The 26,078-nt window shown below is 37.1% G+C and overlaps 1 protein-coding gene across 1 annotated transcript in view; it reads left to right on the forward strand.

Moving 5' to 3' along the window:
- Positions 1-581: 581 nt before the first annotated feature.
- LOC131029957 (granule-bound starch synthase 2, chloroplastic/amyloplastic) overlaps positions 582-26,078 on the forward strand; it is a 66,570-nt gene continuing 41,073 nt past the window's right edge. Inside the window, exons 1-3 of the mRNA XM_057960643.2 lie at positions 582-1,815; positions 17,629-18,238; positions 18,546-18,610. Of these exons, the coding sequence (XP_057816626.2) occupies positions 1,492-1,815; positions 17,629-18,238; positions 18,546-18,610 (999 nt within the window). The 5' untranslated portion in view covers positions 582-1,491. The remainder of the gene's footprint in view (positions 1,816-17,628; positions 18,239-18,545; positions 18,611-26,078) is intronic.

Raw genomic sequence — 26,078 nt, forward strand, 5'->3', positions numbered from 1 at the left:
TCAATCTCTTCCACTCCCTATATACTCATCTATCTATTTCTCTACCTTTATCTCTCCCTCTACCTCTTCCTCTCTATCTATCTATCTATCTCCTTATCTCTCTCTCTTTCTATTTTTATCTTTTCCTCTACCTTTCTCTATCTCTCTATGTATTTCTCTCCATCTTCCTCTCCCTCTATCTTTATCTCTATTTTTATTTATTCTAAACTAATCATACTCATGGCAGGAACTTGACGCTTTGCGTCCTTGTTAAATATAATTCTCACATTATCTGATTTGTACCTCCAATATATTTTAACAACTTAACCATTACACCTCCTTTTAATACAATACAAATACTAGTTATATCTAAGAAAGTACAGTGCAGAGACATCAAATTTAGGCCTGACAGCATTTTGTTTTATATATTTATTTATTCATTTGTGTGGCGATCGATTAATTAATGGAGAATAGATACCGAGTAATCTCGACAATATCAAGGTATCCTTCTCACTAATACCTATATAACCTTGCGCTTATAAACGGGGAACGCGTTTACATGAAAAATAAAGTTTATCACTATCGATGCAAAATTAAAATGCATCCTCTGGATTCACGTACCTTTCTGAGGTGGGGCAATATGGTGAATCAGTTCCAATAAAAAAATACGGTGAATCGGTAAGATTCATTGTTCCTCTTATACAGACATGCAAAACACCACCCTGCACGTTTACAAGAACAGAATGGACAAATAAAATTTGCCCCCACTGATGTTTACATATTTAAGCACTGAGCCACTCATTATTCTGTGGTGTATTTTCGACGGTTCATCCCTCGGCCATCACATTTTTTCTCACGTGGGAATCTTCTAGTTCTTGCGGATTTGATTAAATTTGGGTTGGGGAGTTTCTGTTATATGCCCCATTTCAGTGACATCATCCATTCTGGCAAAATTCCCTCTATTCTTGGTTTGATTCAGCTTTATATTCATGCTCTCTTGCATTCAAATTTGCGTAGATCATACAAGGTAATAGCGCCATTTCTGGATGGTTTCTCTCTTCTTTCTTTGGTTTTCTCAGGGGAATATATTTTCAGCCATATGAGGTATTTTCCCTATTTTGCCCTAGGCCTATAATGTCACTGGAGGCTCTACATTGCTGGAGCTTGATACTTCTCTTTTATGCCTTTGATCCTTACAGCAGTCAACCAAACGGGTGCCCTAAAGATTTGATGTGGGTTTAATTTCGATTTTTTTTTGCTGAAATCAGTCCCGAGTTTCTTATATTTGCCCCAAGTCATTGTATTCTGGTTTTGTGATTTGGCCTTTCACGAGGGTATAAAATATATCGTTCCTATTCGGTTCAGTTCATTGTAATTTTCTGATTTCACTGGAGGATATTTTATTTGATTGCTCACAAGAAAGCTAAACGTTAATCGTCCCTATATTTGCTCTGGCACTCCCTTTTCTCAATTTTCTGTTATTCATTGTCTTTTCCTTCCCCATTTTCTAAAATGATTGTGCATTTTGAGAACACCTACTCTCCTATTTCTGGTCTGGCTTCACCTTTTCCAGTCGCAGAGAAGTTTTCTACTCGGGGAAAGATTCCGAACTTTGCATCAGCTAAAGGTTTTTCTTACAGGCATTTGGCATCTTCGAAGAGGAATCTGTTACTCTCATATGCTAAAACAAAATCTTTCAAAAACAGAGGGAGGATCGTTGTAAATGCACAGAATGAAGATCCCAATAGTGAAGATCAAATGTCAGATGGAGCTATGCAAGCTACTGTACAACAGAGTAAGAAGGTGCTGGCTATGCAGAAGGAGCTCCTCAAGCAGGTACTTCCGACATGATTTCAATGATTTATATGTTGCTATTGCTAGATTTTAAAATTTGAAGTGAAAGGGGTTACCACGTCTCTTCCTCCATTGTCTATGGAATCTTAAGTATATACGACGGTTGCAAATATTAAAGGTCATTCCGATTTAGAACTTTCAACTTAAGAGGCCATGGTTATTATAAGCGAGCCTCTGTTGCCAAATGTCACGAGCATACTCCATCTTGCTGTGGCATATCAGCAAGCTGGGACACCGTCTGTGGCAAAGACGGGGTATCATATGCCTCCTCTTACTATTTTAAAAGTAATGTTTGTTCTATACTGCCTTTTGTTGTTCTGTATCGCTAACTTTGTGTCTTAATATTGTATCACCAGCATTAGTTGCGGAAGGCTTATTTTGTAAAAAATAGCATGGTTAGACAGACATCAGTAGTGTTGTATGCGTACGCATCCATGCTCGACTCTACTTAATGCCAATATCTTCATTTGCACTTGATAAGAAGAAAATTGCTAAAACGTTTTGGAGTTTAAGGCCAAGAACAAACGCCAAAAGCCTTGTATATAGAAACCTCCTAAAGAGGATTTCCTATGAATTTAAGAAGTTTTGTAATGAATGGCCAACCAGACTCATTGGCAACAACTTGGAATGACAGAGTCAAAGTGGGCTTGGCACTTTGCAAAAATCAGCATCAAATCTTTGCAGGAAACTTGGTGAATAAAAAATGTATAACATATTGAAATGTTTACTAATATAAAATCTCGAGAGCCTTGCCAAAGTCATGAAAACTGAACCAGCTGGGCTCATCTGGGGCCAAGATAAACCGGGCTTACAAGTGTTTCCGAGTCTAAGCTAAGTCCTGTGACATAAGGAAATTTTCAGGTTTTAGATTGCACACCGGGTACACAATAAAATGTTCAGGATATAAATTGGCTGCATTTTTTGTTGAGTTGCTTGATCACCAATGAAGTTCTGTTTTATACAGTCAGAGGAACTAGCCGATGTTCTATATATTTTTAAATCAAATAAATCAAGAAGACACATGCAATGCTGAAGATCTAGAAATTTGCATTGCCTTCTTGCAAAGAAAGTTTCCTCTTAAATACTAAATGATTTTCCTAGGTATTAATGACTAGCATAAAAGGCCCACAGATGCTTTAGCTCCTCAGTAGCTGATCGTAATGCCTTAATTGATGATTAACAAAGGTGCTGCGTTGATTGACTACACATTCTTTCTCATCTCTCTGGATCTTTTCCTGATAGGGTATGTTCTTGATGACTGATTGATAATGGCTTTGTTCAGTGGTGATATTCCAAGTTTCGATACGCTAGGCTCATGTCTATCAATGAATAATCTTATGAAGTACCCGTATGGTATCTGTAGTTATTTGCAGGTATATTTTGTTGGAGCATTGGCTTCACATTAGCATAGATTTATGCCTTCACATTTAATAAATAAATTATGTTTTGTCATTAATAGTTATACTTATAAATTTATAATCATATAAAGAGGTGGTGTAACAATACCCCAAATAAGGATCACTCTTAATTCGTATATAGAGGTGGTATAACAATAACCTGGATAACATTCTCTCCTAATTTATATTCATGTTATCAAACTATGGAGATGAATAAAGAATATCATTTTTTGGATTTGAGTGAAATGAATATACCTACATCTGAGGTTCGTCAACGTGCTGTATGTAGAAGATTGAGAAACCGTGAAGTGAAGATTTTGGTATGCAGGCACAGTGACCCCTATGCTTGTATCCTTATTGTAGCAGAAGAGCCCAAATGGGTGCATAGTGGCACATAGACACCCCTACCCATCTATTATTCTCTTTAACAGAAGAGAATGAATGCCCTGAACTAAGAGTTTGCTGGCAAAATACAGATTGAAAGGAGTTAAAACAAGTTCTAAGTGTTTTGGTATGGAAAGTTCATAAAAACTTTCACCAGAGTTTGCTGCAATCTCTGAAGTTCAGATTGGACATCTAGCCTGAAGATTTCCAGATTGTTCTTGTTCAAATAGACAATTTCCTCAAGAAAACTTCTACATTGAATCCGTGGCAACCCACCCACCCATATTACTAGCACTAGACATGCACAGCCAATGGTGTTGACTATAGTTTTTTAGTTACCATCCCAGCTAACTACTAATATTAGAGAGCTGCACTGCTCCGTTGAATTCATCTAAACCATTCGATGGTTTGGCGCAGGAAGTCCTTGTTTTTGGGCACAGATCAGGCGGATTTGGAAATGAATCGGGGTGAAGAGTCCAGCTTGGAAGTTTTTAATTTAATTTTTGCACACAATTCATGCTTGTTTGCCCCAGATGTCTATGGTAAAACCAACACTTAAGATTTAGAAAGGTTTTATAGGACTACAGCTATTACCAGAAGTAGATCAACGCTACTGGAACTGAGGGGGTGGATGTGGGCAATAGTTGCCAGAGGGGATAACAGACCTTGAAATAATATTAGACCTTTGAAGAGAACGATGTGGCCATTTGGGAATACAAGGTTTTTAAAGGACATTTGGATTTTTTAGCAAAATAGAAGGTCCAATAATAACTGAAATCACTTCTTATAATAGGCAAGCAAAAGAGGCTGGAGTTATCAAGTTCATCTTTTGTGGCTGCAATAACTTTTTTCATTGCATCACCTAACATTATAGAGAAATTTACAACTAGTAACTTCTATGCATTGCGATTGAAAACATAGTTGCATTTTATGAAAATAGAACTCTAGGGGATAGACAGTAGCGATATTAAAAATGCTGCAGATCAGAATACTGCATTATGGGAAGCTAAAGATAAAAGGGATGCAACAATGATTGGATCTGGTTAGTGAGACGCTTTTTTACATCACTTCAACTTAATGAAGAATTTTAAAGAAATGGAAATTGCTCAAAAGCGGCAGATGAAAAGATAAATTTAAAAAGGATTTTTTTGTTTAAAAAAATGATAAGGAATTGGTGTTGCAGCACATACTTGCACATTCAAAATGGGCGTGAGACAACTTGCAGGTATGAATGCCACTCTTGATGATGTGTATTGGGAAACAATTTATTAAAAGTGTGCATCCCAACTTAAATATTGTTTCTATCTTGAGCAAAACACCAAATCAGACACTTGATATGTTTATAGTATTTATTCTTGAGGAAAAGTGGAGGATTTAAATCACAAGTTTTTTCTGATGAACATCTAACAATTTGGACATGAGTCTGGGTCTAATGAAAAGATAAAAGAGATAAGTAAACAATTTTTTTATTGTTGCAAACAACAAGGTAATAATGCAGTGTGTTGTAAAAAAAAAGAGCTAAAAAATATTTAAAATGGAAGTTAAGGAAAGCTGAGGCTAAGAAGAAAGTTATGCACTTTAGAAACAAGCAGAAATCTCTACCAATCAGTATTATCTTTAGCTATCATGATTAACAGGGCGTGTCATGACGAGGGCATGTCTTGTTTGCTCATGAGAGTGTGTCTCCTAGTTTATAAGGAGTTTTTTCTAATGATCATTGTCGATTGTTTCCTTGATGCTAATAGAGTAACATCTATTTCTACTGTGTGGGAGTTTAAAATTGGTTAGCATTCCATCTTATTATTAAAAGCAAAGGCAATTTGTGTCATGCACCGAGCAAGTTTCTTTGTAATGTTTACAGGAGTAAAGATGGAGTCAGCTTAGAATCAGACTGAAATTCATGACTTAACATAAAAGTGTTAATAGCTATAGACTTAAAGACAACTAGGTGCAGCTGTAACCACACTTCAAATCAGACTCAGATAAATAAAGACATTTCATATCAACAACTTTGTAAAATGCCGTCTTCAATTTTGATTAGCAATTATAATTTCTATTATTGTTCATATCCTTTTGTGCCCTATGCATTTGGGCTTTTTTCGCAAAGGTTACAATGTCCTTCACAAATATTTGCAAAATGGGCTACATGAAGTGATCCTAAACAACTAACATATTTTGACTAGATAGCTGCAAAAGCTATTGCTAGTTGGGAGTCTTTTGACAGACATCCTATCCCACAAAGAACTTGATTCTTCATGTTTCCATTCCGTGGTTCAAGCAATGAAAATTTAGTAGATAAACATTTATTGGAACTCCCAACATCTTATTGAGAAATATCAAGCCTTTGTTTTTAGTTACTTCTTAAATTATGATGTGCTAGAACTCCTTTTTATCTGTCTTCATTTGAATTGAATGATGTATTGAGAATCTTTTAGAAATCGTAGAAGTTTATATGTTTTTTCCTTCCTAAAGATGCAAGAACTTGCCATAACCTTTGATGAATTGTTATGTCTTTTAAATTTTATTTCAACTCTTAAATTTCACATTAGAGATATTTGTAATAGCTTATATATTATTAATTAATATTTTTCCAGAAAATATTAGATAGACAATATTATACAGAGATAGATGAAAATAAATAAACATTGAGTTGGAATTTGGAAGATGGATGGTGCAGTTTTTATTGTATTTATAGGTTTTGGCATCTATAAATAAAGATTTGTGAGATGTAAATGATCGTCCTATGTGTGAGTCAAAATTCTTTGTTCTCTTTGTTTTTTGGATTTTTGGGCAATCGTCTGGTACTCTTTGGTTCCCTTTGAAGATATTTGTCAAACAAAGTCTGAATTCTCATCATTGGTATTGGAGCAAATTATCACACACCTGTTTTTGATATATTTCCATCTCCTCGAGTGGAATTTGCTCAAGTAATGAAGCAGTTTTTTTCTTATTGTTTGTGAATTGTATGGTATGTTAGATCCTTTGTGGGATGGCAACATAATTCGATCCATTGTATATAATCTTTGCTTTATCAGTTCAACTCTGCTAGCCATGGTTTCTGATCAAGCAAGAAGTCCTTTCAGCTCTTCCACCGATTGCTATAGCTCTATTTGCTGGCCTTTCTTTGGCCATACTGCTGTTTGCTGCATCATCAACCAACCTCTTATTGATCATTTGAACTGGTGGATCTTGCATAGGATGCCATTTTCAACTAACAAAGGATGTAAGAAATACTTTCCACATCAAGTGAAGCTAGGACAGTCTAAAGAAGAATGTTGGCTGTATGATAAATCACAACTCTTAACTTAATTTGGTTCTATGGTCTGCAACCATTAAATTTTTTAGCAAGGCTTATTCCCACCAATAATTTCATGCTAAATTCCAGATTGTTGTACATCTTTTTTTTTGATCGATAATAGATAGTATTTTATTAATATTAAAGAAGTTCATACATTAACTTGTCAGATAATAGCAAAAATCAGGGATCAACCCCTAATGCTGTCTGAAGAAAATAGACCCTGCCACATATACCATCCGGTACACCAAGCTACCCGCATACAGAGACTATCCTGCCTACAATCCGCTACCCCACCAACCAAAATTTGGCTTTCTGCCATTTGCAAACTACAAATCTAAATGTTCCATTTCTACCTAAATTCTTTAAACAAAATATAACAAAAACTACAGACAATCTAGATTTTCATCTTCTTTTTGCTAGGGCCATTGACCCAGTAGTCTTTCGGAGCAAATTTGGTCTTCTTTGCCTCATCCTTCTGCTTCGCCGCCCATGCCATACACACCTCCACCTCCTCACGAATGAAATCTTTCAGGGCCTACCAACCCACCCGTGCCTGCTCTGTTCTGGCCTCTCAGTCTGCGCCATCATTCCAGAGAACAAAGTGTCTGTACTTTGCATGATTCCTTCTCCAAACAGACACCTCAAGTCTCTTCCCAACACAACTCGTGCCATCAAAGAGGTCAAGCCACACAGAGTGTGGTCTGGGATGCACCTTTTTGCCACCCAACTCACCTCCTCCTTTGTACCAAACATCAACCCCCATGCAATCGTCATGGAAATTATGTCGGCATTCATTTTGTACCGAAATTCTGACTTCAAATACTCTTCTCCCAATAGCACCTCCATGATCTGCAAAAATTGGGGTCATCAAATTTGAAGATGCCCCCCAGCCTTTTTTCGGAAACCTTTCCAAAAAATGCAAGCTGCTGTTTAATAGAATGAAGCGAAAAATTCGCTTCCATGACTGCTAGCTGTGCACTATTCAAACGCCCTTTTGTCATTATCTGGAGCTTCCTTCGCACATCTCAACCTTGGAAAAGTCAAAACGCTGCCTTCCGTTGTATTTAAATGGCTCCACCTGACCCCATATCATATCAGCAGTAATTATCTTTAATTTGTCCTCTTGTCAATGGTGTACGATACGGCCAAATCATCATTTTGTGTTCAAACCACTCATGCCACCTCTAACTCAAATATTGTCACTCTGCCACACAGTTAAATAGAGTGAAAAATGGCGGTGAACAAGTTTCAAGTGCATTTATAGTGCTGCATGGATCGATACACATAATACACCCAAAAGATAAAGAAGATCATGGGCAATATGCCACCTGCCAACTCCTCAATAATGCTCTGTTAGACCGTTAGAAACTCGTGCCCACTATGGCCATCCCACCACCTCACACTTTGGTCATTTAAATTGCACCCTTCATTTGATAAATGATCAGCTTCGGCATTTCCTTCCCTTCGAACATACAAGATTTTAAAATCTTGAAACTTTTTTAGTTTTTGCCCAATAATAAAAATGATTTTATTTATTCTCCAACAGTGAGAGACTCCTTTAGCAATAACCTCCGTTACTATTTTTGAATCTCCTTCCAAATGTAACTTAGTGACTGAAAGTCTATTTGCTAGAGAGATGGCAAGCAAAGCAGCTTGTGCCTCCGCTTCATTATTGGTACCATTCTTCAGTCGCTGTGCTCCCCTTGCCAAAACAACTCCTCCATCAATTCTGGCAATGCAACCTGCACCCGAGACTCCTGGATTTCCCTTTGAAGCCCCATCAAAATTAATCTTTGTCCAACCTAACTTCAGTTTTTCCCATACTACTCTATCCTTTGAAGTTTGAACCACGAGCAGGATTAATCCTACCAGGCCCATTAATGGGCCTTGTTATACATCTTACCATGTCACATGGTACGCATATAAAGCTGTTCAGAGCATATCTAACTCATGTTTTCTTGGTTGACATCTTTGATAATGGATTAGAAAAGAATTCAATCATTAATTTTGTTGTGGAGGAGTTAGGACTCAAAACTCTGCTTCATCATATCCAATTAACTTTCAATCAAAAGATGGACAAGAACAATGCCATGTCATAGAGGATCCATAGAGATATGGACAATTCACTTGGCATCTCTTCTCAAATTCATTAACATTATTGCTTGTGGTGTTACTTAAATGAATTGTTTTTTAAAAACAAGCAAGAAAATCAAAATATTTTAAAAAATGCAAGCAAAAGCAGAGTTACATTTTTCCCACTGTAGTTGATTTTTAGAAGCAATAACCTTGAATGACATGGAAAATCCGGATAGCCCATAAGGGAAATCTATTTGGCCTTGTAAAAACACCTATTCCAAAAACTTATATAAATGTTATGCTATCACTTAAAAACCTATAAATGTTATGCTATCACTTAAAAACCAGTAGAGAATTCAAAGGTAAAGATTAAAATAAAGGTCACCAAGGGCATACCCTATCACATTCGTAACCTACTTAAATTAAGATAAATACATCATGAAATTATGGCTAGTCCCGACTGCCATGCCCCTTCATAGGACTTTTGTCATGCTTTGCATATCCAGAGTCGTCAGAGGCCTTTCTCCTGCTCCTGTTAGGAGCCATGGGCCAGCTTCTTGAATTTTGCTTTCTATGCATGGATTGATGTCTGGTCTGAGATGCATAATATGAATGCTTTTTTTAGTGTCTGTCCTCTTGCTCCAGATGTCATAGAGGTATTGAAACACCTGCTCCATTGCAGTCACCACGTTGTCCTTAAAGTCAGTAAAGTCCTCTCTTTGTTTTGAGAGGGACTAGGGTGGTAGGATGGGTGGGCAGACTGGTCTTTGTGGCAGGCTTGGCAGCTTGAAGTTGATATTTTAGTTCTATAATTATTAGTTTCGACAACCCAATTTCCTATTTTCTCTCTTTAATCTCCTGCGAATGGGACCAGGCCTTGGCATTTTCTGGGGTAAGCAGTAGACACAGATAGTTTTGAAGAGATGGTGATGTGGTCATTAATTGTGGCTAAATCATCAGCCACGGGACAGGTTTCTGCCTTAATGGAGGTCGTGACATTTATCTAATTAGCTTTGAGGGCACTTGTAATTCATGTTTGATTAAATCTAGTGATGGCCACAACATTATTATAAATGGATTGTCTAGTTCATGTATTAGCTAGGTACCGGGGAAGGAGGATCGGAATTGGAAATTTAGGTGCTTCACAAATGGAGAAGTGGAACTTTCCAACTAGTGGTATAAGTGAATGTAGCATTTGAGTGGCCCTAGAATATTGACAATTGTCTTGCCCTCAACCTCATATTGGAAGACAACAATGCCCGAGCAATCAAAACCTTGGATGATCTTTGAATTCTTTTTTTCATAATATATGTTTTAAACTTCTACTGCAATTACTTCTGCTCTATGATGAGCACACACACATATACTAAGAGTATGTAGGGGGGTGGTTTGAATCAGAATAAGACAGTCTTTAACTTATTAAAAATTCAACAACCATGAAAGTAGCAATCAAACAAGATCTACCAACTAAGAGACACAAGATTAACGTGGAAACCCTTTTGGGAGAAAATCATGAAGAAAGACTGTTTGGATCCATTGTCCAAATCTAGTCAACAATTAATATCTCTTTACAAATCTTTGTAGGCACCAACCCATTGGAGACACCAATCCGTACCACTGAGCACCAACTTAGCAAGAGACACCAATCTCTTCTATTAGGAGGCACCAACCTTCAATTTAATAAAACTTTCATCTTCTTGATTATTGCTTCTTCAAAGTGTGGTAATCATGTGAATCTCCTTTATAGAATCTGCTTATGAGTTTGCTATTAATCTTCTTGAAAGTCTGCTACAAATCTGCCATAGATCTCCTTGAAAGTCTGCTATAAATCCGAAAGATATTTCTTTAATTGCTTGCTTTGTTTTCTCTCCACACAACTTCATTTATACCCTCTTTGTGCTTCTTCACACAAGAGGGGTGACTCCTCCAAGAGTGACGATCCTTCCAAGAAGGGTCAGCCAAGATAAAATGATTATTTTAATTATTAATTTTATCATATGGGGGCAACAAACTTTGAGAATATTTTGTTTAAATTTTGTCAAGGGGGTTGGCCAGCTTTTACACTTGGATTGAATAAATAAATGCCTCATGGGTCAGCCCAATAAAGGTAATAATTCCAGCACTTGGTGATTGCATTGGGCACTAAGAGCAGGGTTGGCCAAAACTAGATGGTGATCATGAATGATGTGATCTTATTTTCTTCTTTAATAACAACAATATGTTTGAATCTCCTTTGACATCATTGAAAACAATATTTCCAACACTCTATACTATGTAGCTATGCTATTGTCTCCTTGAAGATTACACTCTTCCTCTCTACACTAATAGCTTGCTTGGTAAGGGGTTTTTGTAAACTTGTAACATGTTAACTATAGATACACATGATCTTTGAAAAAAGTCTGTGGGTGTTGATAATATATGGTTCTTCAAGGCATAGATCAAGCTGAGTTTTTTTCTCGGCCTTTGTCCTGAGAGCATATTCAAGTGCATTTTCCAGCAATAGTAGACTCAAGTAATGGATGATCTTGCCTTATGGCAGAAGAAATCTATTTGTATAGATTTATATTTTTCAAGACGGGGCAGCTTTCATGACTCCTCATAGATGACAACAATGTTGGTATTCAGAGACTAGTCTTGATTTGAAAACGGATTAGTAATGTTCATGTAGTTAGCTAACTTAATTGCAAAATGATCTCAAAACTAATCCTTGTACTTCTAACTTGTAAGATGTCTTGTTTAAGAAAAGAAACTAAATAAAAGATTTGCAAAGATAAAATTTTCAGGGTAGAACAAAGACAAATATGCATTGAGTGATCCAAACACTTAGGCTATTAAGGTTAGACAAGAATAAATGATTGGTGATAGGTTTGACCTTAGTTGAAATAGATGATTGGTGATAGGTTTGACCTTAGTTGAACTTGTCTAACATGTTCAACCAAAGCCAAAGTATGTCTTGTGTAGAGATCCTTGATTGAGATGTATTTTACTATTGTTGTACTTGTCCCAAATAGGACAAGAATAGCAAAGTACAATGTGTTTTTTGAAAGTTGAAGCATTCTAGATTCCTTGGTTCCAATTTCAAGCATCCTTTGGGTTGCTTTCTAATGTCCTATTGCTTCTCTTTTCTTTATGACCCCTAAAAAATAGTTGGAAAACTCACCGAGTTGCGAAGTATGCAGAGGTTTTTTTTCTAAAACAAGTACTAAAGAGTAAAGTTGTATGTTAGAATAGCTGAGTTTTTGGCGAGTTGTGGCAGCAAAACTCAATGATTACTCAGCGAAACTCGCAAGTGCATGCATTACAACTCATTGGATGCAGAATATGTAAGCCGATGCAGCAAAAAATGTGGGATAAACATTGTAAAATATAGTTTTCTAGCATTTGAGATTTCTTGTGTGAATTGGAGTAAAAATACATATTTTTTTGTAACATGCACTTTGCCGTGCAAATAAAATTTACATCTTTTACAACTTTTGAAGCAGAAAGGAAATAGAAAACTTGCTATTTTTTTTTTTGAAGCTACAATATTAATTGATACAGAAAATTGAAATAGAATGGTTATCTATTCAATGATTAAATAAATGTATTTTGGTACAAATGAAAACTCTATCATTTCAATTTAAAAGAGTAGAGAGCATCAGAGATTACATATTTCCAGATGCACAATCTGATCTTTTACATAATTTTATCAATAACAACGAGGAGGGAAAGTATCATCAGGGCGCTTTTCCGCCCAACCATGGACTTACTAGTCCCCGATGCCGTATCCAACTGGATTGGTCGGACCCTTTGCAGGGATGTAACGAGAAGTTGAACTCAAGCCATCTGAGACTGGTGTATAATCCTACACAGTTTCCTAGTCAATCATACACTATAGGCTACCCCTAACTAGTATGACCTCTAACTGGCTTGTATAACTGGATTAATGAACTGACGCTCATGTAATGAGCGTCACCTTGGCCAAAGGTTTTTAATATTTGCAATCACGCTAATTGCTTGAAGTCAATGTTCAACACCCTACTCGGCTGCAACTTGGGTTTCCAAATCATAGGTTCTCTTCTGAGAATCTTAAGTTTTCGGATTGACCATAATGATAAAACACTTAGTAGCCCCATTTTTTTATACATGACAATGGTTCTCTAATGAAGTTTTCTAATTTGTTCCTCTTGTAATTCTTGTAACATGGATTTGAATTTAAACTAATACCTTAGTTTGGAAAGATAAAACGGGCTATAGAGCGGCAACTCTCATGTGCACTTATGTTTTTGTGTTCAGCATGCTTAACATGACTTTGCTGTCACTGTAATGTCGAAGTGTACCTATTGTATTTGTTTTGCCAAACTGCATTAATGAGCACTGAAAAACTACTCTTGCCTGTCTTATCTATCCCAAGCTAAGGATACGTTAACCATTTCAACCGACAAGGTTAATCTCGAGTTCATTGTGCAGCTATCACAGCTGAAAGATAATTTCCATTCCATGTATTTCTTAAAGGCTGAGCTAATTTATCAGTCTTAACAGCTCATCTATTTTCTCTTCTAATATACTTAAACTATGAATGCATCTCCCAAAATTATGAGGGTTTTTGTTGCAGTTCCATGCTCAGTTCTTAATACAATTCTACGTTGATTAAATTAAGCCTTATTTGCATATGCCTTATCATTCTCAATGAAAAATAAATCTCAACCCTACTGAAAAATAACAGGGTTTATATATTTCCCTACTATCCTTATGAAACATTCACTGCCGTACTGTAAAATACGAAGTATAACATATATTCTTCTACTATCAACAAGAATTATCACAGCCCACAATATAATGCAGTGTGTATTATTTTCCTTATCGAATTATAATTAGCCACAGCCATATTGTGTATTGCATTGTGTCCTTATATTTTCTTATTATCATTAGGAAAGAAATCACAGCCATTCTATTTATATAGCATTGTGTGTATTTAAACTCTTTTCCTTTATGAATGGAACTTAGAAGAATTACAAAAACGTACAGAGCCTTACTAGGCTAGGATATGATTACATGACCTGGTCTCTGCAGCAAAAGATTGGAGTTGAAATGTCTGTCTCTTTTTCAGAAATTTCCACACCATGCAACCCTTCATTGCAGCACTGTTTTCCCAAGTAATTTCAGTTCACCTTCCAACAGCTGCAAACTAAATGCAATTATAAACTTTCCAGAATGAAAGCTCCACCGTAATTCTTTTCTTTGGTTCCCAATGATAATATTTCTAGAATGCGTATGTTGTGTAATGTCACTCTGCTGTAACAAAAACTTCTTATATCTTCCGCCAAGAAGTGGTTAAGCTCAATTCCCATAATTTCCCTAATTTCGACTTCATTCCAAGCCCATTTCGGCTATTGTCGTTTCCACCTAAATGATACTCATTCAAATTGAAATACATGCCATAATTTCCGCCCTCTCAATGGCATTGCCTAATCTTTCATGGGTTTGAAGACTAAGGTTAATCGTGCTTGATTAACTTATACCTTTCAGCCACCAAAAGAATTTCAAACGATGCTTTATTTAAATAATAAAAATCTCATACATGAATCAAAAACCCCCCCTCTCGAGAGTGGCTTTCATATTATAGCCATAGTATGAATTGGGTTTAAGCCCTTTATTTTTAAAGAAGTGTACATGTCTATACAAGTACGTATACGCATGTATTTATCTATATCCCGAATACATGCATATACATACTTTTATATATGTGCAATATTGCAATTTTAATTTTAAAATAATAAGAACAATGATATTAATAATAATACTAATAATTAGGCTTGGAGTACCAAATCCAAGACTAGAGTTGTGAAACCCTAAACACCTACTCAAACCAAAATAGGGTTACCTGACACAACATGTTGATGAAAACAAGGTCAACGTGAGACAACCTAACTCAACTTATGGTTAGGGTTTTTAGATGGCATTGAGTTCCTCTTTCACTATCTTCCGACCTGATGATACTTCCCCTCCCTTCTCGGAGGACAACGGTCTCCTGCACACTTGGTCAGTTCAAGTAGTTAGCCTGAAATCTTGTCATTGCATTATTTAGCAACAAAAGTAAACAACTTAATACCATCATCTATAATATCAAATCATCAACATAAAAGTTGCGAATCATCATTTAATCGTATTGGGCACAAATAACATTACTCAAATATAACATTAAACATCTAGGGCACAAGTAACATTGCATAAATATAGCATAGAAACATCTAGGGCACAAATAACATTGCGCAAATATAGCATAGAAACGTCTAGGGCACAAGTAGCATTGCGTAAATATAGCATAAAAACATCTAGGGCACAAGTGGGATGTAACATTTTTGGTCTTCTTGTGCCATGAAGGTTTGTGTGGTTTCAAAGGTTTGCATTTAGGATTGTGGTGGGGGTTTGCCCTTCATCCTTGCCCTATATAGCGATAGGGGCTCTGCCCCCAAACCTTGGGATGGTTGCAGCTCCTCAACCTCACTGCTGGGCTGTCCCTAGACCGCTACGAGGGTTGCTGCCCCTCAACTTAGTTGGGGGCGTTGCTTCCAAACCCCTGCTAAACTCATTAGATACATTTTGTAGCCGTAATTTTCCATACATTTATATATTTTTTTAGAAATTTAGGTACTTTCAAATCGGGGGGCATTGCCCCCAAACCCCTGCTAAACTCATTAGATACATTTTGTAGCTGCAATTTTCCATAAATTATATATATTTTTTAGAAATTTAGGTACTTCTAAATTGCCAATTTTTGCCAAGTCAGTTGAGTTCGATTTTGTAAACTATGCCTCTAAAAGGGTCATTTTGAAATAGTTGAAGTAGTTTCCTTAAATTTCTTGAAAAATCGGTTGAGTTAAGATGCTGTTGGTTCTGCCTATAAGTCTTAGTGAAGTGTTTGTGTGATTGGGTGAGTGTGCGAGCAGATTGAAGAGTTTTAGGGTGGTTGGACATTGCTGTTCTTGGGGGTGTTCATGAAGGCCCTGAAAAGGTTGCAAACCAATTTGTAAGAGCTCCTGATATTTCATCCAAAGTGGGTTTCTCCAGTTCATATTTTTGTTGCTACTTATTTCTTTGTTCTCTTACTTGTTCTTACACGCTTCCTTAGATTCCTAGGCACACTTGCATTGTTAGACATGGTATCATAGGGACTTTGTTTTCTATATTTCTGCGATTAAACAAAATTTTATGTAATCAAATTTACATTAAGGTTGAAAATAATTTATAGTGGTGAAAGTTGAAACCACCAATGGTATATTCATGGTGCTTACATATGAAGTCTTTTTTTTTTTGGCCTACCGACATTTTCATAGATTGGCTCACTCCCTTTAGAGACTTTATGCTTCTTGTCTCCTTTAGTAAAGAGGGTAGTAAAGCATTTACAAATGACATATATCAATAGTATGTTTAGGCTGCTTGGATCTGTCTCACTCGGGCTCTTATCCCTACAATGGTTCTTATGGAAAACATTTTTTGTATATTGTTGATGGCACTACCTTTTGCACTATTTATATTCGTCATTGGGGCCTTAAGATTCATCTTGGCTAGATGAGAGTCTTTTCCCACTAGTTTAGGTTGAGACTGACCATACTTTTACCTAAGGTGATAGGATTTATCATCTTTGTTTTCTCTAGTAGTTGATGAAGGGGCATATTATTTTCATGTGTCCTATCTACCAAGAGATTTAGAGGGAAGTGTTCATGCTTTTGAAGAGATTATGAAGGGTGACGCTACCTGTTTTTGCTATTGAACGTGCTTGGTGCTTCAGCTCCAAGAAGTGGTCACTTTTGGATACCAAGTTTGTAGTGGACTTTGAGGATTACCATGTTACTTGTCTCTTCTGAATCTTTTCTATTTGTTGGAGGTGTTAAGAATCCTTGTATTGCTACAAGTACTCATGCAAATGATGATAGATTGGTGAGATTGTGTACCCTTCCTTGAGTAATTTTTTGGGCCACCTCCATTCTCCTTTTATTGCACTACAATTTGTGAGATTGCCATTCTTAGTGTAGAGGTAAACTGCTCATCCTTGCCCATATTTTTGGAGATCTTGACAGATGTGCATCACCAACTTCTTTACTTCTGGAGTATCCTTGACCATAGATGTGGGGAGAGTTTTCAAGGGATGTTCTTTGCAACCCTAGATTTGTTTATGAAGATCTACATAGTCTAGGTCCTTCTTTACATATTATGAAATTATAGATTGGTTCTTTCATGGTAATCGCTGAGGGCATCAGTCCTCTGTCTTCTATGCATTCCATTGACTTTATCTTCTTTGGAAGTATCTCCTCTCACTTGATTACTTGTTGGGTTTACTCTTCCTAATTAACTAGAATAATTTATTATTGTGCTTTTAGCATTTAGCTTGTAGCTTATTGTTTTTTAGATGTTACAACTCAAGTTTGATTCTTGTTTCTATTCTAATTATTTTACATTCAGTTCCCATTGACCTATTTTGGTCATTCGCGGACATTATTATTGTTTGTTTTTTCTCTCTGTTTATTATCCATATTCCTTCCAAGTATTTTGTGGTGCTATCATTACATGAAACATAACAACATGGTGCTTGTATTTCTATTATTTATATTCCTTAAGTGTATTTTTTTATTAGTTATATGTTGTTGTGATTGTTGCCAGATTGAAGATCGGAGGAAACTTGTTTCATCATTAAAGGAAGCCAAACAAGGGTGGTCCCTTAAGAAGGATGTAGGTTATGAGGGAGACCAAGCATCAGAAAAGATTGAAGAGGAGTTTAAGGAACAAGTTGGTGATTCAAAGCGTGCAAAGGATTCTTCAGAAAGTTTGTCAACAAAAGCTTCTGCAGAAATTCTTTTTGAAAACCAACCTAACATCAAGACATCAGAGGCAATGGAATTTTCTAGACATGCTTCTGCAACAAAAGCTTCAGCGGAAACTGTTTCTGAAAACCAAGCCTTGTCAGAAGTCATACATAACATCAAGGCATCAGAGGCAGTGGAATTTGCAGGACAGGCTTCTACACCCTCTCCCTTGAGTGCATCTAAAATGGATTTGTCAACATCCTCAGCTCTACCTCACACATTTGTACTAGAAAGTAATGATCTGCAGTATTCTGAGGTTCAACAAGAACCAAAAGCAAAGACTGATGAGAAAGCAGAAATCGCAGCAGCACCTAATGTGGGAGATGCAAAGCCCCCTCCATTGGCTGGAACAAATGTGATGAATATTATACTTGTAGCTGCAGAGTGTGCTCCTTGGTCTAAAACAGGTATTTACTGTTTATTTCCTTTGAATCTTGATAATACCATTCATATCTTGCTGTTTTAATCTTTAACTGTCTCTTATTAATTTCCTTCTTTGAGGAGGTAGTTCAATGTTAATAATTTGTCTAGTCATACTCTATATGTCCTGAGCAGATGAAATATAAATCTTTCATTCATTTCTGATTTGTTAAATCTTGGTTTTTTTTTAATATTGAAAACAATTTTGTTTTAGATGGTAATTGCAATTTTTTCTCAGTAATCAGTTTTCATTTGTCAGACATTAGGTTGTCTAATTGCTGGCTTTTTGTAAAGGTGGATTGGGAGATGTGGCGGGTGCTCTACCAAAGGCTTTAGCTCGACGTGGACATAGAGTGATGGTATAATCTCATGCATCTGGAAGTAAAACAATGAGAAATTGTGTAAAAGAATAAGAAAAGAACAGTGTTATATGGACAACATATGTTGTGCTGATAAAATTTGTTTCCTTAGTTGAATTGCCGGCTATTCCAAGTTTTGGACAGCTTGAGAAAAATTATTTCGTGTCCTTTTAAGTTTTCAGTTGCTTTAAAAAATCTCATATAAATGAAGTGGAGTTTGTGAAAAGTTAAATATTTCTGCAAGGTTGGCTGGACTTCCCTTCTGGCAAAACCTCTTTTATTATTGGAAAATATGAAATGTTGAACCAACTTGGATGCAATATATGTTGCAAATTCTGGAGATTCAATATCTTCAGATAGTTGCAGTTCACACCTTTGACAATAACATTTATGGTCTCTCTGCCTTCTCCACAATCCCAAACTCGTCAGATTGTCTCTCTTAATCTCAGTCGCTTCATATACCAAACATAAAGGTGATTAAATCTGTGGTGTTTAAAGTCTCATAATTCAATATCATTAATTAGTGATTCTAATGTTATTTAAGAGCCTAATTGTGTTTTTATCAATGGAACTAGTGATTACTTTCATTGAACCAAACATGCTTGAAACACATCCTGATAAACGTGAAACAGTCATGAAACAGGGAATGGTAATTACGTTATGAATGAAATTGTCTTGAAAGATTTGAAATTCTTCACGTAATTGTTAATTACAGGCAGGCTACTTGCAACTAAAAGAGAATTTTTAGCATCTTATCATCAAGAACATATTGACATTTAACATTTGATATAATAATGTGAATGTTCTCTATAGGAAGCCACAGAGGAAGTCCTTGACTATCAGAATAAATGAAATAGATAGATAAACTTTAGAGTGGCCAAAGTCAATGGATGCAGGTTGCAAATGCAATACAAATTGTCAGCAGCAGGTGATTTGGCAAATAAACAAAGTTCCACGGGGGGATGGGGGGACACATTTCGGGGACAGGGGTACTTGGGGCCTAAGTTTGGGAATGCCGGGGGGCGGTGGAGGAGCAGTGCTGACATAATACATATAGTACTTGAAAATTTAGTTTTAAAAAGATAAAGATATATAACATAATAATTAGAGTCTAGTATTCAATTGACAAATGTCAAAATATCAAATATAGACATTGGAACGAGAATTTTCAAAAATTTTCATTTCATAATCATCTTAATCATAATCCAATGTTCATCAAAATTACAATTAACTGATCAAGCTATCAAGATTCAACAATGTTCAAATTTCAAACTTACTAGAAGTAGAGTCTAATGACTCTAATCATCACCAAGCTCCTTGCCAAACTCCTCAATGCCCTCATCAGTCGAACTGCTGGACCCCACATTCTCAAGCTCATCTATACCAATACCAACCAGCCTTATCTTTGTAGCATCATCATCAATTTGTATTGGCTCTTTTGGCTCTACATCCCATCTGGTTGCTAGACTCTCCTTGTATGTAGATGTGTTACGGTCAATGAGACGCAATGCACTATGTACTACCACAAGCTTCTTTGCCCTCCTAGAAGTGTCTATTCCTCTTAATGGAGTGGATGAAGCTGCAATTAGACCAGTTTCTCTCAGCAGCAGAAGAACTAGAAACCTAGGACAGCCAACGAATGGCTAGAGTAGTTGTCAAAGATTTAGGCCCATGCATAGTCCACCACAACTTGGGGTCCTCTCGTGACATAATCTCTAGATCTATCTTCCCTGCCTTTGAATATCCCCATAGAGTGGCAAATTTTGCCCACTCAGTACGAATTTGGCTAGCCTTTGTAGGAACATACATTTTGTCAATTGCATCAATGAACCCATCTTTCACCTCATGATCCTCTATAGGTGTAACTCTACCTAGCCTTTGCATGCGCCACTTTGGGTTCAATGCATAGGCAGCCATGTGTAAGGGAGTGTTGAGCTTCTCCCATCTACGATGAATGATCGGCTGAATATGATCGGTGTAGAATTGCAATGTGGAGTCCTTCTCTTGCACAACAACCTTCGTTTGACCAAGCATAGAATCAATGCACTCATACACCTCTCCAAGGGAATGTGTATTAGAATCCCCAATTATAATAATTGTGAAGATTGGAGCAATGATGGAGACAATATATTTGGCATCAGCCCAAAAGAGATCATTCTTCACCACCTCCTTCACCCTCAACCCCTGTTGTGTCTTCGATTCAGGCCACCTCTTCCATTCTGCTGTAATAACCATTAGTTGCAATGCCTCTTGCAACTCAAGCATCCTCTCCAAGAGAATAAAGTATGATGCATACCGAGTCTACAGGTTTTAGGAATTCTTTCCTGGAGAAGGTCCTAAAGAGTCCACGTGAAGTGTGGTGGTTGCAGATAAACATCTACACATCTCTAGCATCACTAACAATTGTTTCGATTTAGTTGATTTTATCCATATCCTTGAGTGCATTATTCATGGCATGCACACAACAAGGAGTCCAAATATGTCTATAGGCTGCCTCAATCATCTTCCCTATTGCTCTACACACATGGGTCGCATCTGTCACTACTTGCACCACATTTTGTGGCCCAACCTCCTCTATAGCATCCTTGAGGATCTGGAACTAAAAATGAGCATCCTTGCTATGCCCTGAACAATCAATAGCTCTAAGGAAATAAGGGTTCATTGTAGATGTAACCATGATATTTATGAATGGATGATGCCTAATGTCTGTCCACACATCCATGACTATGCTGAAACCTTTTGTGACCCGTTCTCTTCATCTTCTCCATCAAAATATTAATCTTGGAATTAGTTTTGATCCAAGATTGTTGTCCTCAATTTATTCTCACCAGGCGGCACATATGATGGTCCCGCCCTTATTATCTTTGCCATAACTTCCTTATAATGAGAGTGGGACACGTGGAATGGAATGCCATTGGCAAAAAAGAATTTGCCAATGGCATCTTCTACCTCATCCTTTGCTTGCACATTAAAGAAGTCTGCCAATGGTTGTGAAGATAGACTAGTCATCTTACATTTCCCCTTAACCTCTGCTGCTCATGAATTGGATGGAATTGGTGGCCTTTGAGTTTGCAAAGTAGAAGAAGCAATTGCAAAAATCTGATCAGCCCTATTCCTATGTGGCAAAGTACATGATACAAGTACATCTTCATTGCAACCCCATAATTTTAATATTTTAGCCTTGTACTTCAAGTTCTTATGCACCTTTTTGCGTACTACATCTTTGCCTCGAACAAGAAGGAAGTGAGCATTAGTTCTAGTAATGTTGCCAAACCATTCAACATTACACATGTGGCACTTCCACTTTCTAGTGCCCCCATCTGTCCCAGGCCTTGCTGGTACCTTAGATGCAATTTGTTTTAAGGGTGATTTTGGATCAAAGGGGCTCTTGGCCCATTTTTTGAGGATTTCAGAAAGGCAGCCGAAATTTTCACTCCCTATAGAACTTGCTTCAGTTTGACCATTAGCCTGACCCCCACTCCTTCTGTGCTAGGTTCATCAGATGATTCATTTTCACTATGAACTTCTACTTCAACCTCTTGATCCTCATCTTCACTCATCCTGTGAGAGCTCATTGTGATAATGATGCTGCACAAATTCAAAGAAAATGAAGTTGAACATTAATAAAATTAAAATTAAATTAAATTTCAATGAACGTTGAAAATAAAAAAATCAATAAATGAACATGCTCATTGCTGCTGCAAAAATCAATAAATTTTAAAATCAGAAGTTCGAAACAATGCAAACAATAGGGAATTTGGAAATGAAAATAAAAAAATCCAAGATTCCAAATCAATTTGGAATTTGGAAAGAACAACAGTGTTACAGCCTACAGGAATGAAAATCAGAAAATCAAATGAAAAAGAATGAAGAACAGAGATAGAGAATGAATTTGATATTTGGCCTACCTTTAATCTTGCTCTGCTGCAGATTTAGACTCCTCTTGGCTTGCTCAGGCTTGGCTGTTTGCTTCTAACTTCCACCTTCAGGCTTGGTTTTAGACTCCACTAACCAGCGCTCAGCTTTTTTTTTTGTGTTTGAAAAAAGTTGTCAAATGTGTCTTTTATAACTTGTCATTGAGTGTTTGGTGGCTGGGTCGAATTAGGGTTAGGGTTGGGCATGTCAAATTATACTTAAAGTTCTTATTTAAAAAAAAAAAAACGCTTTTTCTGTTTGCCCTTGTGGGAGATGTTGTCGCATCCCCTGGCTCGTCAAGGGATGGTTGGGAGTCCCGGGGACTTCCTAGCGTCCCTTGTAGGCATTTCCCTAGTAGAAACATTTCAAATGTCCCAGGTTTTGTAAGAAATGTCTCCGAGATGTGGTAGTGAACGTGGTGGTGGTGGAGGGGTGGCAGAGGGATGCTCCCCAGGCATCCCCCCATCTTGGGGACATCCCCATCTCCGAAATGGCACAATTTTTGGCAAGAAATGCATCCCCGTGGAACGTTGCAAATAAATCATCTGTGATGAGAACAATTGGATTGCCAATATGTTTCTTAATCCCAAAACTAAATATATTAACATAAAATAAGGCTCGTAGAAGAAGGATATTATCATATAATTTGTCTTAGAACATGGAAAATAATTTACAAAGTTATTTCTGAGCAAATGTCCTTTTAACGAGAACCAAGGATCATTACAATGAACCCACAACACAAGTCATATGCATGACCACACAACACATGTGCATGTACCTTTGGTTGAGAGCATCAAATTTGTTTTACTATTATTAAGTTGATGATTCATTGTCTTGATTATTATTTTTTGTACTTTTTAATAAGAAAAGACAGTTTAACATTTGTGTACATAACTTGCTTCTTTTCTCATACTTTTTAGATGCCTATAGGAGTAACTGTGGTACATATCTTGAGCTATCTTAACCAATCAAAGAATAATTATGAAAACAAATTAACACATATGAACTCTTGTTTTTGCAACGCATATGAAGCAATATCGGTTTATGGTTGCATGCATTTTGCATGATATGAAAATTTGAATTTTGAATTTGGAAACGTGTTTCTCCTTAATTGCTATGTTCCATGGAGTTTGTGGGACAGGGACAAGGATGGTAGGGGATGGCGGGACATGTTTCTCGTACGGGGGTACTTTTGGGCCATTTCTTAGGGGACGACAGGGGATGGCTGTAAAAAAAATACGGAATTTTTTTAAAAATATAGAGAGATTTCAAATATGCGTATCATAACATCGATAAAGAATTCATCATAGACAATGTAGAAGCTTAATTCATAGCAATAGACTTCTCTTGAGATTTCACATGAGAATTGACAAACGCATTAACAAAATTCAAATGCTTTCATTGTCAATGTGCATACATATTATATTAGAATTATAACAAAAATGCCCAAAGGTTCCAAGTTTTAACTATGAAATTGTTGGCAATAGTGATTATGTGTTGTCATTGATGTCAACACTGTGCTTCGGTTAGATATGGTTCTGTCCCGGTTGGTTGTTGCTATCCCGGTTGGTTCCTGTTTCTGTTGGACTTGGTTTTGGCCTGTTTTTGATCCGGTATGATCAGATCGTTGGTTTCGGTTTGGGATGGTTATTCAGGATGGTTATATGCTTGTCACATTCAGTTGGTTCATGATTTGGTGCTTCGGAAGCTATCGCTTATGTTTTGGATTACCGGTTGATATTTCTTGGTACCGGTTGGCTTTACCGGTTGGTGATATTCGATGATTTGGTTAAGTGATTTTGGTCCGGCTTATAGAAATGGTTCCTAACGTGCTGAAGGCGTTCTTGATCATGTCCTAATTGTTTGGTGGCTTCGCATTGGCTGGTGTGATGATTTGGTGATCCTATTTGGATCTGGTTGGTTATTCTGTGTTATTTGCACTGAAGGTTTCTACCGGTTGGTGAAACGTGTTGGAATTGGTCTTAGCGGAATTTCCGGCTGATATAATTGTTTGGGAATTTGAATTAGGTCCATGATATGGAATGTAAATCATAATATTGGTCCGGTGGCATCGTGTGATGAAATTTTTGTAATTATGGTTTATGGGTTTAAGGTTTAGCCGACCTTGTTATCAAGGTTGATGATCTGTATTTATAGGCGACATATTCATGTAATTTGCGCATGGTATCAGATGGTATGGTATGGTTATGTTTGCATTATCTGAGAGTGGTTTATGTGTGAACAAGGTTATATCATTCGGTGAAGGGTTGTGAAGGTTTTGGTATTGCAGGGCAGACATCTGTGCTTAACTGGAACTGTATCAAGCATTATGAGATGCTATTCTCACAGTTCATTTTCTCCGGATTGTAGTCCGATGTTTATGTAAGTCAATGAGACTTCCCTTTTGTGATGAGCAGTGAGCTCAAGGTGGTTGGCTTGATTGCAAGTGCAATCCCCATTGTAATTATTTCACATACTGCTACAGAAGTATTATTTGACTGTGGGTAGGGTTTCCCACTGTGGTTTTTCCCTTTACCAGGTTTTCCACGTCAAAATATTGGTGTTGTGTGTTGTGTGCTTCCATGCTTTATCTTTCACTGTGTTGTTTATATTGTGCTCTGGTAAATGGTTTATAAGCTGCATTAATTGTTTAATTCGTGGAAAACTGATTCACGACCACCCCCCCCCCCCCCCCACTCAATTTTCCTCCGGTTCATTATTGGTATCAGAGATTCTAACAGAAATGACATTAACTGTAAACAATAAACATGGAACTAAGAAAATATATGGCTATCAATAATCAACAGATGGTTGGTCTAAGAGTCGAAATCAAAATCAAAGCTTAAATTCAGAGTCACTGGCAGTATAAAGGCCTGCCTCAACCAATGGAACCCCAACCAATCCCATTAGGTGTCTTCTCCTCATCGACCTGCATAGCATCTTCGAGATTGACATCCCAACATAAGGTTGGAGTTTGACAATACGCATGAGTTTGGCAATCTTGAAGCCATAAAGCATTGTTTACAACCACCCACTTCTTCGATCATCTAGAGGTAAGGTGGTTCCTCTTGACTAATTGGATGAAGCTATATGTGGGCCAATGTTTCTATGCAATAGAGGCATAGAGGAATTGGCAACTTGTGAAAGAAGACAAACGAAAAGTATTGTTAGCTCTGGTGCATCCCTGCCATGCCACGTCCTCCATCCATTAGAGTCGAATTGACCTAATTTAGCTCTAATGTAGACTAGTAAATGTAAGCCATTGTATGCGAAGTAGAGTACCTCTTCAGTATACATTTTTGCAAGGGCCCTAAAGAAGCCTTCTTTCACCTCTTCATCACTAGATGGAGGCACTCTCCCAGGTCTCAATGCATATCATTTGGGATTGAGAGTGTAGGCTGCCATATGAAGCGGGGTGTTCATAATGTTCCACCGTCACATCACAATGGGCCTAAGATGCTCCTCATAAAATCCCAAAGTAGGGTCCCTGCTATGAATTGCTTGCTTGATTTGCCCAAGCATGCTATTAAAGATCTCATATCTCTCTCCAAGG

Source organism: Cryptomeria japonica, chromosome 10, assembly GCF_030272615.1.
Source record: "Cryptomeria japonica chromosome 10, Sugi_1.0, whole genome shotgun sequence".
NCBI lineage: Eukaryota > Viridiplantae > Streptophyta > Pinopsida > Cupressales > Cupressaceae > Cryptomeria > Cryptomeria japonica.